General features: G+C 39.6%; 1 protein-coding gene across 3 annotated transcripts; it reads right to left on the bottom strand.

The window, feature by feature from the left end:
• Positions 1-602: 602 nt before the first annotated feature.
• On the bottom strand, positions 603-15,507 carry caprin1b (cell cycle associated protein 1b). Of its 3 annotated transcripts, none has more exons than XM_051383094.1 (18): positions 15,385-15,507; positions 9,813-9,977; positions 9,198-9,260; positions 9,016-9,102; positions 8,687-8,925; positions 8,508-8,590; positions 5,582-5,830; positions 5,415-5,467; positions 5,244-5,327; positions 4,017-4,187; positions 3,834-3,942; positions 3,657-3,718; positions 3,469-3,561; positions 2,922-3,068; positions 2,426-2,579; positions 2,113-2,292; positions 1,243-1,349; positions 603-1,135 (listed from the first exon to the last, which is right to left on the bottom strand). In XM_051383094.1, exons 2-18 carry the CDS (start codon positions 9,975-9,977, stop codon positions 1,049-1,051), a joined length of 2,133 nt encoding a protein of 710 aa, XP_051239054.1. In that variant the 5' UTR covers positions 15,385-15,507; the 3' UTR covers positions 603-1,048. The 3 variants fall into 3 exon arrangements, with proteins under 3 accessions (XP_051239054.1, XP_051239055.1, XP_051239052.1); XM_051383095.1 differs by lacking the exon at positions 15,385-15,507 and adding an exon at positions 11,431-11,587 and having other exon boundaries at positions 2,113-2,289; XM_051383092.1 differs by lacking the exon at positions 15,385-15,507 and adding an exon at positions 11,431-11,587.
• Positions 15,508-17,664: the final 2,157 nt, after the last annotated feature.

The following is a 17,664-nucleotide window of genomic DNA, read 5'->3' on the forward strand; positions in this document are numbered from 1 at the left end:
CTACTAATGCATTAAAGAGTTTGGTGGTTGATATTAGTGTGCAGCTTTATCTGTTTAGGATAGGGACTGATACACCAACAAAGGGCGCCAAGCAATCCAGATCATGTCGGTCACATTTACTGAAGCAGGGGCGGAAAGTTTACGTATTGTGCCTGTCAGCATGAGTTCAGGGAAAAACCACGTGTGTGCAGCAAAATACCACAACATGAACTATGAATTTAAGTTCAGTGTCGCCTTTTTTTCTAAGGCAGTCACAATGTATCAGGACTAGAAATACCATGTAGCGTTACACTTCATAATAACTAATATACATTAAAAAAAAGTGTCTTAAACAAAATGAATTAATTCAGTGTGAATGTCAGTGGCTGTACCGGGATCAGCCACAGGATGGTGCTGTGTCACAGGTCACCAAGATGGTAAATAAAACATTGAAAATGAAAGAATAAAGAAAGCCACAACAACCCTGAATACAACAATTAGAATATAAAATGATACACTTCAGCATTTATTAATATTTATTACATAACGTTACTTTGCACCCTCGCCTTATAACTGACACATGGTGCAACTGTAACAGCAGAAAACTGAGGCGGAAGCACGGGTATGCAACACAACTTTATTGAAACTCTTGAAGCGACATCAATTTACAAACAAGGAAACGGGAGCTCATTGAACATAAAATCGTTTTTTAGAACCAAAATGACAGAAAGAACTGAGAAAGGGAATAAACTCCCAAGGATTGGACCAGCAGTGGCAGGTGCATTTTTTTATACAAAAAATAACTTATGAAATCTTTCAAGTTTACAGGAATATTGTAACACATTGCATGTGTAAATCAGTGATTGGATTTACAGCTTAGCTTCTGTGTTAGACTTGATTTAACGTTTCCAAATATCAAAGCAGGCGTTACTTTGATTTAAAGAGACAGGAAAAATACCAATGGTGAAGAACAAAAAGAGAACATGAGTGAGCTGGGGCAAATGCATTCTTGAATTTTGAATTTTCAGTGTGGTGCAAGTTAGTCACAGTCATTATATGAAAGGCCTTTTCAGGATCGTATTGCCTGAGTGCTGCCTCTCGACACTCCTCTGGGTCCCTGACCAGCTCCGCGCTTGTAGTTCTGTTGATAACCATCCTTGAGCAACAGAGAAATAAAAGACACACATTTTAGAAACTACTTCAACAGGCAGCAGAGATGACATAAACAAAGCCAATGTGAATGTCTGAATGTATCCTTCTTACCCTCTGATAATTCCCATTTGAGTAATCCCGAGGTGTGTTGAATTGAGTCGGTCCATAACCAGAGTTTGGAGTGTTGGCAAAAGGAGGACGATAACCATCATAGCCACCTGGAAAAAAAATAAGGAAACTTTAAGATTAAAATGCTTTTCTTGAGATTTACAAGCAAAGTAATAAACACTTTAAGTCATGATGGCAATCTTACGAGGTTGAACTGAGTAACATTTTCACATAACTAATCTGAATTTAATCAGAAAGCGACAAAATTAGCTTAAAGGCAACAGCAGCACGAGGTTCAATATGCAGAGCAATTAAATGCACTTTTTTTCCTCTTTTTTATGAGCACTTATACTTTTCACTTAATTACCATCTTTAATGCAAGAAAATATATTTTTTCCAAAAAAAAAACCAAAACCCTCCTTTCCTCAAAAAGCAGGAATAAAAATCAACACAAAACTTTTACAACTATAATAATCCGAGAAGCACTCCTCCTACATGTATTCATCTTTCATTCATGCTAAAATAGGCAGCACAGTTCTTTAATTAACAATGAACAATGACATTGATCAGACATTTTGTCACTGTAAGAAATAAAGAGATGTCATGCTCACAATGGTCATTAATTGAGCCCTTAAAATGAATTTTAAAATCAATCACTGATGTGGCCAGTAGGAGAACAGAACACTTTTCGTCGATATCAAATAGTTTCCAACTCAGCGCCGTAAAGGTCCCATTATGTCCGAATAAAGCAATAACGACACCCATGTCTGAATGACAAAAAGCCATTACTTTAATAGGGTGATGAAGCCACCAATGTAACATATTCTATCAAAAAATAATGGATTCAGTTGTGGCTATAGGTTGTGAGCTCACCTCTGAATCCATTGGATGAGCCTCTGTAGCCGTTGATCATGCCTCTGGCGTTGCGAGGTCCACCACGAGACATGCCTCTGCTGTTGTAGAAGGACTGAGGCTGCCTGCCGAAGCCTGGACCCTGTTGGGAAGGCTGCGGATGGCCTCCTGACTGGTCTTGGGAATGGAAGGCACCAACTACTAAAAAAAAAAAAAAAAAAAAAAAAACATACATACAGTACTTAGATAGAAGTTTAACTGGAACATAATACCAGGTAGAAACAATTAATCAAGATATTAAATAATTTTTAAAAAAAACTTAAAATCTGCCCACCAGACTGCAGTTGTTCTGACTGCATCTCTGTCTGCTCCACAGGATGCTGCGACTGACTGCTGAAGGCTTGGTTGTAGCTGTTCTGGTATTGGCTGGCCTGGTTCAAAGCCTCCGTCTCACTGGCTGGCGGGACTGGGGCATTGAGGTTGAACACCTGAGGGGGCAAACAAGGGCCACATTGTGGTGAAGCCAAAACCAGAGGAAAGGTCACAAGCTCATTAGGAGTGAAGTCCATTACTCACTATTTCCTGGATAAATCTGCTTCACTACAAACCCATACAACTGCAATATGCTGAGAGGGCACTTTAGAACTCCACAAGCAACTCCTAATGGAAGTTATTAATGCATTTCTATTCTGATTCCACTGGCAGTGACGCACAGTCCTGCAAAGACCTTTTTTGTCTGCATGACAGGCCAGATATTCTGCTCTTTGAGTTTAAACAAATAGAGGTATTATTTGATATCATGGGCAATGCTTCATCACAAAAGGCCTTACTGTCTGCATTGACTGGAATGGTGCTGCGTTGACATTGATGCCACTGCTGTGAGGAGCTTTGGAAACAGGCTGGAAAACCTGTGTTTGCGAGGCGGGTGGGAGAGCTGTAGAGGGTGGAGGCTGCTCTGACGACAAGGACATGGAGGTCTGTTAAAGAGGAGAAACAACACAACACCTTTTTTATGTAGGACATTATGAAATTTTTATGTACAGTGCAGGAAAGTTAATGAGGAGGAGGAAAACTCTTTCAGTGTCATTTATATTTAAGTTCAGGTTTCACAATTTAAAAAATTCTTTATATTGAAGCTGCTGGTGTTCATTAAATATTATGTATGCTGATTACTGATGTCTTGATATTTTTGCTGGTTATCTGAATACCAGCTGTAATAATTTTACAGGCCCATTCTAATACATCTAATCTTCATTGTATAAGACCTTTGCACCAATTAAAATAGTCAGAAATAGTTTCCTGAATAAGTTCATTACCTAGAAATATATATATATATATTTTTATTTCTGTACTCTCTCACAGAGGAGCATGATTTACCTGGATGGGGTCGATGGATTCTGTGGAGGGTCGAGGATCTGGCGTGTGTGAGGTCTGATACATGGGGGGCGGAGTTGGAGAGACGATAGGAACCTAAAACCAGAGTAAAAATTAAACATGTTCTCTTGTTTAAAAAATCTTCAGGGTGGCTACACAATCAGTGTTGTCCATTCACGTTTATTACTCACTTGTGTGGGCTCAGGTTGAACAGGAACACTGTTGGGTTGCGATAGCCGGGACTCTGGGTGAACTGAGAGGATTTGAGCATTGCTAGTTAGTGAACCAGAAAAGCCATTTCAAGCATTCAAGTTTAATTTTTATACACCACATGACATCAGGACTGTGTTTCCCTTTCTAAAATGTACCTGGTGGACACACCATCTGTGGTAAGTCCATGTTCTGAGTGGGTTTCATAGGCTGCGCTGAGACAATGGCTGGGTCAATGGGCTGTCCGTCAAACTCCAGCATAGAGTCCTGAGAGCAGACAGGAGATGAGCACTGTGCATAGTTTCTACAGTAAACAGTCGTTCCTATTACAAAGTACTGACCTGCATGAAGTTGTACGTTCCCTGCATCTGTGCCATTAAGTCCTGCACCACCTGCTTCCTGGCCATGGGGTCAGTAGGCGGCACAGGAGACGCTAAGTTCATGGGATGGGTCTCCAAGGCAACAGGGGAAGCCGCAGGCTGCACAGGCTGCTGCTGCAATGCACTGACTGCCTGAGAGTGCACAGACAACAGGTAAATAAGAAATAGGAGGAGGAATAACTGAAAAGTAGTTCAGTGTTTATTAGACGCTACCTATGAATTCATATTCACATCATGGTTTGTAAATTGAAACATCACGGCTGATAAACACAGTGTAGAAATTTCTTCAGTGACTTGAATTTAAACAAACTAGTCATAGAAAAAAATCACATGCTGTGAACTTATAACAGGGGATCATACCATCCCAGGATGGGGCTCAAACACCTGCCTGATGACCCTCATTGGATAAACAGCATGTACATACAGTGTAGGGCCAATAAAACTATTTAAGTTTTTCACAACTTTGAAGTATAGTTTGATAGTTAATCTTTAACAATGCGCAACAGAAAAACAATGCTAACACTGATCACAAAATAAGATAAAAAATGTAATGGTAGAGTTAGTGGCTCCAGCATGAGCACACAGTGGTGAAGTGAGTGATACAAGATACATTTACAATGTGTCAAAGTTGCCAACAAATGTTCTGACTACATCTATAGTTTGTGATGCCTGCAGCCAGATGGTCACGGTGTACCCTGTTTTCTAACGCATACAGTACGCATCAATAATTTGCAGATTCTGCCAGTCTGAGTCAGAAACAATCCAATATTGGCCAACTGGATAAAACATCTGACAAATATTTGTCTGGTCTGTATCTCTACTGTCACCATCAAATGAAGGCAAAATGCAAAACAAGACACAATCTGATATGATGCACTGACTAATCTGAATATTACATAACCAGTTTGAACACTGTTTTCTTATTTTTGCAGTTTCTTCTATAAAATTCTTAATTTGTATGTTTTTTTTATGTGCTTGTTTGATGAAGATATACTTCCAATGAAATACCTGAAACAGTAATATGGATGTATGTCTCAGCCAGCTAAAATCAGACTTATCAAAATGGAACTTCCCTCTTAAAATGGTGGATGCAATAAAAGTTATAATCTGAAAAACTAGGCAAATAATCTGTACCAAAAAAAAGGAGGCATAAACTTCAATACCAGAAAAACAGTCACTGCAGCATACCTCTGTTTCCGTGGTCCACTCATCTCCCTGTTCCTTATTACTGCCGCTGTAGGTGCTGTCTGGAATGAACTGTCTGTTTACAAACTGGAGAAGAAAATGCAAACATCAGCACAATGCAAAAAAAAATTAAATATAATGAAGACTTCACTGGAAAGGGTAAATTAATCTCACCTCTGTTGTTTCAACCGCAATAGGTTCTGTGAACTCCTCAATTATTTCAGTTTCTGTAAAGAGAAAAACAATTCAGAGAATGCAGTACTGATTTCCTTATTGCTTGATTACATTAGCATTTTAAAAATAGAGTTTTGTGCAGCATGACTTCAGAGAGTGATCAGGACCTGGATCAACAGTCTGCTCTTCTGCTTCTGACGATTCAGCTACTACCGCTGTTGCTGTTGCTGTTGCCGCTGCTGCTGCTGCTGCTGCTGCTGCTGCTGCTGCTGCCGCCGCCGCCACTGCTGCTACCGCTGCTGCTGATGCTGGCTCTTCCTCCTCCTCCTCCTCACATACTCCGTTCTGGTGAGATGGAACCCGGTCAAAGTACCCACTCAGCAGAACCTGGTCCAAAGTCTCTCTCAGTGCCTTGTCTAGCAGACGAATGAGACAGTAAGGAATTTACTGGAAAGTCAAGCCATGACAGCAGAAATTAAATCAGCACATTTACAAAGTTACAGTAATCAAAAACCAAATCTCAACTGATGTGTTTTCAGTCTGCTATAAATTCCTTCCTTATTTGTTTCTGTGAAGGAATTTGACTTCTTTAAGGGTAATATCACACAGTGTTTTCCCTCGGGTCATTTGAAGAGGTCATTGGTTGTGCCTCCTCCAAAGCAAAAAGTTAGTGATAACATAACACTGAGCACTGAACAAAACGTAGTCCCACTTTGTTACAGATGACCATGGCTGAGAGATAAATCTAAAAACAGACAGTCTGACTGTCTCCTTTGAATATGTTGTACATGACTGTGAGTGTCATTCATCGTGATTCAACTTAGGTAGGCATAGTTCCTTGTTTTGAACCAATACCCAATTGGATCTTCACATATATTCAGCTAGATATGGTAAGTTATGCCCTTATTTGGGACACTGGTGGATCACGTGGGTCTAGTTTGTGTTAAGTATCTCTTGTCAGGAAGTAACCTTCAGAATTGGGTTGGTCTACACAGTGGCTCCCCTTGTACTGCTGAGCTCTATTCTCCCTGATCGAGCTTCAATGAATACTGCTGTGTAAGTCATCAAGGTCTCCTGATGTGACTATTTTAACAACTTCAGTGTAGGTGGTCGTTGCCACAGAGTTCTTGACTCTAGACCGTTTACTTCATACACACAACCTCAAATTCTTTAGAATTTAAAAAGGTTTATTCAATTACTAACAAGGCACACAAAGTACATGAGCATGCCTCACTGGTATTTGCTCCACCAAATACTTTTCTATGGGGCTGGAAGGGGCTCCCAGTGGCAGTGCATGGTCCACGGTACATCCTCCCCAAACTTATCGTCCTACTGAGGAATAGAACCCGTCTCTCTGCCCCAGCAAATCAACCAAAACCAGCGGGACTTGAAACTGCCTTGTTCCAAACTACCCAAGACTTGAGTCACAACAGATCCCCACCAACACAGCTTCCCACCTAGCCATGGGTGATAAATCGATCGGCCATAGTCGTATGATCAGACTTAAAAGAAAAGTCCCTAAAGTCGGGTATGTCTGTGAAAACGTGTAAATGTAATTTACGACAGCATCACCCGATTGTGACAATTAGCAGAACGAGACAAAAACAAACTGGCACCCTCTCATTGCAGATGTAAACTGTGCCAAAGTAATAACTAATTCTATAGTGTTTATCAATGTGAATATGCAACCATACTTTACAGCATTTAAGCACATGGTGCTTCAGCGCTGCTACAATGTGCTTTCAAGTATGCATTTAGTCTGTAGTGTCTGCCCTGAATAAACAAGCTGCAGTTGTTGTTGTTGACTTTATTGCCAGTATTTGAGTGAATTAACTGTAATACTAAGAAGTTCTCTGCTGTACCAAAAACGTGTCCCGGAAACGAAGGGTACATAGCCAACCGTGGGTTTTTTGAGTCGACACACCCCTATTATTAAAACACACAATAAACTCTGTTTTATGTAGGACTTTATTGCCAAGAGCAATAAGCTGATAGACAAAATGTGTTTCAGGGCCTTAAATGAAAAAATGCCATAATACTACAGTCAAAGATTAACTAAAAACCTGATAGGGGCTAACACTGCAGACTGACAACATTAGAAATGTGCCACTAGAACAATCATGACTTGTAATTCACTAGAAAACACTAGAAGAGCTAGCACAGACATTTCCACTTTTGGCTCTTGAGGCAAAGCAGGTCAATGTTCCTTTACTGCCTTGTGCCTCAAGCCAAGACGTCTGCTGCTGCCTGAATAAATATCACCCTGAGTCACCAAGTGAGACCATGCTGAGGTGAAAGGGTTGGCTGGTGTCACTACAGTGAACTGGGTCACCAGTATCCTAATGTGGCTCCAGAGATCTAACCAGTGGAACCACAGGCGACAGGGCCACTGGCACCCTGCCCCGCTGCTGAGTCAGGGTAAGTCCACAGCACTCAGCCCCGAAGCAGAATGCAGCAGTGCGAGTCCTGAGGCCAGATTGCTGAGAATGCAGTACACCAATATCCCCAAGCCCTGATTATTCACATCAGAGCACTGCATACATGCTGCATTAACAAAATACAATGCACATGCAACATTAACATATTAAGAATGGCTAATGGCCTGCAGTACTTTTTGAAAAGAAGGTTTTGTGTAGACTTGGCCACATTTATCTACTGTGCCTTGAGATTACTAAAAAGTTTTCCATGAATAAAAAAAACCACTTTAATTGCAATAGGGCTGCAATTAGGAATAATTTTCAATACTGATTAATCTAACAATTATTTTGTCTGTGAATTGATCAATTGCTGGTCTATAAAATGTCAGTAAATACCCCTCATGTCTTCAAATTGCTTGTTTTGTTAAACAGTCCAAGACTGAAAGATATTCAGTTTACTAACACAGAAGACTAAGAAATCCCTGGAATTAAATAAATGATTCACTGATAATCAAAATAGCTGCCAATTTATTTTCTACTGAATGACTGATGACTTATTGTTGCAGCTGTAAACTGCAGTTTGTGTCGGCAATGATTAGCCAAAGTAATCATGAACCAAAATATTGATCTCTGCTGCTTGCAACCTTTTGTAGGCTCCGAGTTCAATTTGACTTACATGTTGTTCCAACCACAGCCTTGTCCTTCCCTTCCAGCAGGTCCCATAGGTGCACAGATGCTTCTTCATACTGGTCAGCCAACCTGCAAGTGTAGAGGTGAGTTGTATGTAACCTTTTTTAAAAATGGAAAAAAGTAGAAGAAGTCTTTTTCATCCAGATATAAATGCCTTAGACTAACCTGACGTTTTGGTCACGGTCTGGCCCCACTAACTTGTAGAACTCATCGAAAGCTGTCAGGTCTGCATCGGTCAGCAGCGGTGAGCCGCTGACTCCCTGCTTCAGGTCCTGCCGCACAGTGTCATCTCCCAGACGGTCCAGGAGGAACTGCAGCTCCAGAACTGTCTTGAGCCTCCTCTGCTCTGCCTCCTCTCGCTGCAGCTGCTCCCGCCGTGCAGACTTCTTCACCACCTTCTGGATCTATTGATAATAAACACAAGTCAGGTTTCTACAAGTCAGGGTGAACAATACTCGGAGGGAACATTTCCAGAAAACCAAAGTCATCCTTACATCCTGTCCCAGTGCAATGAACGTCTTGTGCAACTCTTTTGCAAATTCCAAGTTGTACATGATTTCTTGGTATTTGGAGAGGGCCTCCTAAAAAGAGACATTCACACATTGATAGGTTTTAAAAACTCTCTAAAAATTGCAGGATTATATTGTTTATGAAGAAAATGATTGAGTTCACCCACCAGCTGGTCCTGATTGAGACGCTCCCCATTATTCTTCCTGACTTGATAATCATCCAGTTTGCTCTGTAACAGAAAATCAAAATGCAGCAGTTTTGAAATTATAACACATTAAGTAAAGATATTCTTGATGTTGGTTCCTCAGCTATGGATTGCTATTGAGTGCGACACCTGTCATGCCTCACACTTTATACAACAGGGATGTAGCTACATGTTGCTAACAGGAAGGATCCTGAACAAATCAAGCAGGGATGCAAATCAAGCATTTCGCTGGAGTTAATCAGCTAACTCTGCTGCTTTACCCCATACACACACCAACACCTCTGTGACTCTCTGCGTGCGTGCGTGCGTACGCACACACACACACACACACACACACACACATCCTGCCTCTTTCCGTTTCTCTCTCCCTGTATGGAGCAGCAGTATGCACAAGTCACGTTTAGAAATGTTTACCTGTGATTTCTCTGCAAAATGCTTAAATATGAGTTGCCGGCCTACCCAAGTAAAGTCTATGTGGGAAATACTGCTGGATCAGGCTTTAAAAATACGGTTTGGATGTTGATTACCATAGCAACGGTGGAAGCATTTGGATCAGCCCCAGTCAACGGTACTCACCTTTTTCTTCTCCATGTTGCGGGCTTTCTTGTCGATGACACCCAGCACTTGCTTCAAGACTTCAGACTGTCCACCAAGTGCAAAATTGCCCATTGACCCTGGAGCGGATCCCACATCTGGGCTGACAGACTGCATTGTTCCATTTGCATTCATCACTGAGGGCATCTAGAAATGAAGTGTACAATGTTAACTTCTGGTGGCAATAAAGAGATTCCTTGATCATAAACATTATACATTCAACAACAAAAGGTTCAGCATGAGTTGAAACCTGTGAAAACCTTAATTGGGCACACTATGAAAAGTCAATAACTGCTGCATGAAGACTATTGAGGACAGCGTCTTGGGATTACGCTGATGCAGCAAATGGTTATTTCCATTATCTCCCAATTATTTTCTTAGTTGAATTAATCATTTGGTCTATAAACTGTCAGATAGTAGTAGAAATGCACGGATCAGATGCTCTGGATCGGCATCACTGCAGGTACGTTTCTTTGTCAATGTCATTATACATTAGAGTTATTCCACCACAGTAGGCCGCAGATGCAATTTATAAAGCCCTGGAAAATTATTCCAAAGAAATTTCATGCAGTGGTGCATGCAGATTTTTACATTTGGGAAGAAGAGCACAGCTACTGGCTTGGTAATTGTTATCAGGAGACAACCATAGTTAATGTATTGATTTGGTATAAAGGGAGATCATTTTGCATCGTTACAAAATAGTGAGAAAAGGCCATTATAATATCATAGTGCCCAAATGGACATATTCAGATTGCTTTTGTATCTGACCAACAGTCAAGACAAAAGGGTATCAGTTAACAGACATAAAAACCTAAAATAACCTACTAATATTCACATCTGAGAAGCTGGAACCTGTAAACAATGGCCCGATTATAATAATTGTGTAATACAATAATTCCTGTTTAATTTTCTGCCAGTCGACTAATCGATAAATCAAGTAACCATGCCAGCACTAGATGAGCTATAACCACATTCAATGATACAATGGGCCTAAGTAAAATAGTTTGGCACATACATCTAATGTCACAAATGGATCACCAAATCCAAAACTATAATACAGTTAATTTATAAAGTAACAAAAAGGTAATAAGCGGTTGAGGTGAGATGTAATAGCACAAGAACAGTACAGCTATGTACCACATGTGACATATCATCAATACAATCTAACTGTTTTAGGTGTAAACAATGTATAAACATAAAGTATAGCTTCGTAACAAAATAAGTATAGCACCAACTAAGCCCCAGAAACCATGTCATCATAGCAACTGGCTAACTTCAGTCCGACTGTTAACAGGAAGGAGGACGTTTCTGAACTCTGCACCTCACCGGATTAAATATATTTAACCATAACGTTAACCTCAACTACAGAGCTGTGTGTTCAGCTACCGGTACCGCGGCCCAGAGGCAGCCCAGCAGTGTGGTCAGCTCGCCGGTGTTATCTCAAGAGGTTTGGTAAAATGGCCCTGGCCTCACTCGCGTTAGCACAGACCATTGAGTTAGCACTACTAGCTCAGTTGTCTGGGAGCTACAGCGACGCGTGCTAACCAGCAGCCGGCCGGGAGCCTCGTTACCTCGGTAACACGACTCCGGATTCACCCACCTTGATGTTATATATCCACAGGGGAGCTTGCTAGCGAATTGTACGAAACGGCCAAGTTGTTATTATTGTTGCGTTGCTTTATTTTCTCTTTCACTCTAGTGTGGGATCCGCCCCGCCGGCCTCACCGACAACTGAGACGGTCCGAAAGACGGAGAAACTCTTTATAAAGGCGGAGGTCCGTTTTTAGCGAGCGAAGATATGCCTGAATAAATGAGCAACAAAAACAAACTCCGATAGAGTATATATTTATTAATAACAACATTTCAATACATAACACAACAGTACTAAGTTGACTATATGATAATTGTTTAATCTTAGCGCAATTAGATATTATTAAGTTGCTATTTTTGATCAGGAAAAATAGTCTACAGGCCCATGGCAGAAAATCTGCACAATCATTAGCTTTGATTAGGCAATCCTATGTCTATCCCTATGCCTTATACAGTATTTGTTCTGCAGCAGCTGTCCTGTCCTGCTCTAAGCACTGGCATGTGTTGGTTTACAGCTGTCTTCCTACATGACAATACATAACTGTGCCTTCTTTTGCAGTAAGTTCACTTCAGTTTGAAGTTGAAGTTAAACATGAAATTGGGTATTTAAATATCTGGAGATCACTGTCACTGAAAACACCTTCAAAAGTTAAAGTTACATTTTTAGGTTAAAGTTTGATTCACTGCTTTGCAGAGTATTGCAAGCTGTAAGACAGCGTCATTCCAAACCCTGAGAAGCAGACACACCAAAACCAAAATAAAAATGTCATCCATGATGCTATGATGAAAATTACCAATACATAATAATAATTACAACAACAATAATAACAATAACATTACTTTTAAACATGTACAGAAGTTATATAGCTTTCTGAGTAGGTCTAGATTTCTGTGGAGCTCCAGTACTAACATAGGCTGCACAAAGCCATGACAAATAAACTGAAAATGAAAAGTCAGAAAGATCTAGGGCTGTTTGAGTCAGCCTTATGATTTCCATACTTGTCCAGATTAAACTACTGTGTTTTAAAGATAATTTGAAGATGTTTATCCATTTTAAGAATTTTTATAAAGCTGGCTTAAAGCCTTTATAAGACAAATGTTATAAATGTGTATCTTGGAATAATAAATAGTAATCACATTTGACTTAAATTTAATGCTCAGAAATTGCCTAACTGATTGGTTTACATAGGTGTTTTGACTCTTGAAATAATTGGTGTACCAGAAAAATACTCCAAATCCTTTATGGCCTAATATATGAGTAGGTAGGTCAGCTCCAATAATTTTTAATAGAAATCATGATGTTCGCTTTTAAAACATATTAAATCTGCCACTTTAACAAGCACAAATCCATCTACATCTCCTGACTCACAGGTTGACAAACTCTACAGTACATGTTTCATACAAGAAAAAAGTAATTCAAAGATGCAATTCCAATGTTTCCCATATTGGGAATTAGTTAAATATTTATATCATAGCAAGCACTTTGGTAAATGGAAAGTCTCAGTGATACAGTACGCAAGAACAAAACTAGTTCCAGGGGACAAAATAGTTTTTGTTACTTCCATCAGTAGGTGGCAGTAATGCTCAGCTTTATGATCAACAAAACACTGACAAAGGAAAACTGTGGCTGGTGAGAAAGTCCAGCTTATGTAAATCCTCTGACCTACTCTCAATTCTTAATTAACTCACTGACAAACGAACTATTATAAGACTAAATCTACACACACAGTTCATATTCATGTATAAGGAATATCTTATCTTATCTTATACACGTACAGAATAACTGCTGAAAAAGTTCCCAACTCAAAACAATTGAACACATCTTTGACTATCTAACTTTTCCAATATCTTTGAGAGTGCTAATATATTTTTCTGTTTTTACTAACACATACTTGAAGTCTGTCTTTGAATGAGACCAAACTGACCAGAATAATGGGAAACCTGCTTTCTTTTGTTTTGCCAAATACAGGAAGCAGTTAACATGGCTGCACGGCTTTTTGATTGCACTGTTCCACTGAAAGTGTTTTCTTTTAGGGATAATACTGATTATGGGAGGTTCCCGAGGGTAAGTGAAGCTCCCTTTCAACGAGTGACTCATTTCCGCAGCCTGCTGTATTTCAATCAAACAACAACAGTGAACACAGTTCGCCAGCCATTTTATGAAGGAATTTCAGGGTGGTTCCTCATCTGACCTCTGACCTTTAGACCTTGACATTATAAAACTGACAACGAATCACACTCTCTCATTTAACCCTGTGTGGTTACAGTGAACAATAACACATTTCCACCTTTGTAGACCTGTGGCAGTTCAGGAGAAGGGCTATGAGACGGGAGCTAATTATCACTTCAGATTAGGCAGGAAGTGGTCGGTTTTGCTATTGCTGTTTCAGAGTTTGTGCTATCAAAGAGTCAACAATACGTCCAGAGTCCTCTTATTTCAGGAAATGGGCCTGCAAGCCTGCATCCAGACAGTCCACGATGTATGGATAACCATCTTTGTTCCACTTCTAATTAGGAGATCTATTTAACAGGAAATCTGTAATAGTTTAGCAAGATGGAAGGATATTAATTGTATATCCTGCAACAGCCTTGCTATACTTTACTACAGCAGAGGAACTTGTAACGTGTAATACATTCAAATTATTTGCTGAATGATGAGAGAAAGGACCAGGAGTTGTTTAGTATAATTTTACTGTTTGCTTCGTGCTGACGCTCATTTTCCAGCTGCCCTCAAATTCCACACTGCTTTCAACTCCATAATGCTCTCAGTACCAAACAGGCAAAACAGGAAGCTGCACACAAGTGACACCACTTCCCAAAAGGTTGTCTGCATTCTTAACTGTTTGCTCCCCAAATTCTACCTAAGACAGGAATAAAAGTGGAAAGAAAGGTCCATTACATAATGTCAACAATTCAACATTTCAAATTAAGACATGAAGCTTGTACCTCCCTTCTGGTGACATTTAGGAAGCCTAAAGACACAGATAAGGGTTTTACCACCTAATGCCAACATGCTAGAGTTTTGATGGTGCGCTGTAAGCCTTGTTACTCCTATCATACCGAACCATCTGGTAGTCGAGCTGTCTATCTGGGAAGCCATGAGTGGGGTGCCATCATGCATGGGGGTGGGGGGTAGGAAGTGAATGCAGTGTGCACCAACCCCCCCAGAAAAGCTTCATCTCCGCATGCCAGTTGCACATCCTCTGGGTTTTCTCAATCAACTCCACAGGAAGTAGTGGATGACTTGGGTGTCACATCAGTACTGACTTTCTCTTCTGTTGTTTCACATCTTTCCTACATTTGTTCTTGAGCTTTGCCTTTGTGCAACGTGACATTTTGGAGGGTTGAGCTCTTATGCCAATAACTCGATTGAGCTTTTGAAACCCCACAGAGCATCAGTTGGGTTCATCATTACAAAGACTGTTGTGCCAACCCAGATGACTTTATTTCTATTTCCAACTGAGGTGCCAGGAATTCTACACTGCATGTGCCTGACATGTCAATTATAATGTTGGGATTAAATATGTTGAAAGATGAATTATAATATACGTTGAATGGATTGCTGGAATAAGCAGAAGCAGAGTACAGTAGGCCTATGTGATGTAATCAGATTGTTGATATTTAAATTTTTTCTTCTACTTTAGGGACATTGAGATTGAAAGTTTATTGATCTTGGAAGCTTTTTACAAAAACTGTGGCTTTCAACTGTATCACACTATCTGTCTCAGCAGATGGAACGTGTCAGGAAAAGTTTCACATTTCCATTTTAAGCCAACATGTTCAAATTCAAGACAAAGAAAGCCACCGCAGCCCTCGCACTGTTCTGTTGTGTTGTGCGCAAAGACAGTAGGCGAAAATCTTGCCCCAAAAATGTTTTTCATTCGCAGGATATGTAGTTAGAGTTTTATCTCTGTCAAGCTGCTCTGCTTTCTGTGCAGCTGGCACAACATAGTGCCATGCTCACCTTGCTCCTGGGCCTTCTCAGCTTGGTATCTATCCAGTGAGCCTACACAGTCCAACAAATGTCTAGCCCAGGGATGCTTTCAGCCTGAATTTAGAGTTTGCCTGCGATCTTCCTCCGTTGCATCTGGCTGTGAGGAGCTGACTGTGGCTTCTGGAGTCAAGGTGCTTTATCTTCCTGCCCAGTCCAACTGCTGTCTGTGTCCCTCCCTCCTGCAGGCAGCCCCGAGGCATTGGCAGCAGATAAGAAGAAGGGTCCGCAGCGGCTCTGGTTTGAAAAGAAAAGGCTGTGAGGACACAAACTATGTAGAAATAGCATTGCATTCATTTATCACAGAGACAACTTTCAAAAGATCTTATTTTTTTAGCATCTTCTCTGTTCTAGTTAGTAGGTAATAGGTTGTAATCCAAGAGCTTTTTAAAGATATAAACATGCATATATATATATTGAAACATGTGTATCTTTGTATGTTGACCTAATATTTATATTTTATCTTAAGGCAATAATGGTGGAAAGTAACTTTACTCTCATATGAGCTACCTGTACTGTACTTAATATATTTTCCTTTACTTTTTCTACTCAACTACATCTCAGAGTGAAATATTTTACTTCACTGCCCTTATATGAAAGCTGTAGCAAAAAATGGCAGATTAAGATTTGACATACAATATGATCAGTTTATGTTAAAGCTAAACTACAAAACAATACAGTAAAGTAGTTCAAATGAACCCCGTCCCTACCAGGTAGGAAGGCCTCTAACATGTTCAGGAATAAGTAATAATCCTATAATATAGATGATATCAAAAAGTATTGTGAATAATGAGTAGCTTTAATTTCTATATTTAGGTGATAAAGTTCAGCATATCCAGGTCTGAATAAAGAAATAGATAAAAACCCTTTTCTTAAACAATCCTCTTAAGTAATACATCACACTGTGTAATAGCTGTTGTCTATACCTGCTCATCATTTCATTATATTTTATGATATATGATTCTTTTATGTGATGTAATATTTATTTCTGGTGTATTGTTTATATAGAGAAACAGGTGTGATCATACATCTACTTGTACTATTTCTGCCCTGATGAGGTCAGTGTATTAAACACAGAGTACACAGACGATTTTAGTATAACTTCTCTCCATGTTTGTCTAAAGAACGTTTTTGTTTTCTGTGACCAGTTTCTGTCATCTTCAATTAAGAGCACCTTAAGGATACTGAATCCCCATGCAATACGATATTGTATTAAACACAGAACTGGTCACGTTTAATACAAAAATGTTTTGAATGTATAAGTTTAAAACTAGTTTGTTGCCATTTCCTAAGGCACCCTTTATAGAGAGTCTATAATGTTTTATCAATGTCAATACATCAGTTCAGTTTTAAACCATTAGAAAGAACAACTTTTGGGGCTCCCATGTTGTGAAAGATCTCACCGGCTGTGTTGTTTTTCTCCAGCAGGACACTTGTTTTGTCTTTTTAAGCTCTTTAGTTCATCCTGTAAACTAACCATTTGACTGCTAACCTTCTGAAAAAGTGCTGCAGCTCCTTTGGACCAAAATCCATTTATTGAGATATTATTTAAGACTGTTGTAAAACCCTTTATTAATAGTACCTTATAACATTTATTATTACAGATGACTTACTTATTCATTTTAAGTGTGACCCTTATTAACGTTTACAACCACATATTTAAAGGCTCATGAGACACACATTGCCCTTTATTAATGAGATGTAAAATAAAAGTAACTGGTAACATAATCTGTTAAATAAATGTATAACAAAAACACAATGTTTCCATCTGAAATGTCCTGGCCTTGAAGTTTAAAGTGGCAAATACTCACGACAAGTACAAGAACACTAGGTCTTTGTAGGCTAATAGTTGGGCCTACTTTCCACCACTGTTAATAACTGTTTCATAACTTATCAACCCAAATGTTGTGCCAATAACCGATCAATAAAACATTAGTAAAGGATTTATTAACCATTAATAAGGTAGTTACCACTTACAAATGAAGGGTTCCTTACTAGAAAATGGTACCAAAAACTCTGTAGCCTATTTAAGTTGTCTGTTGTTTAACATATTTCATAGATCCTTTTTTTCGTAAGGGAAGTAATGAGACACAGTCTAATGACCGAGAGAATACACAAGGACTGTACTAATTATATCATGCCGCTCTTTATCTTTTGTCCTACCAGCACTTTGGTGAAGCAAAGCATGTAATGAACTCATTAGTCACGACCTAACTCCACGCCTGACAGAGCAGCCTGCGCAGTGTTTAGCTG

This window comes from Dicentrarchus labrax, unplaced genomic scaffold, assembly GCF_905237075.1.
Source record: "Dicentrarchus labrax unplaced genomic scaffold, dlabrax2021, whole genome shotgun sequence".
Taxonomy (NCBI): Eukaryota; Metazoa; Chordata; class Actinopteri; family Moronidae; genus Dicentrarchus; species Dicentrarchus labrax.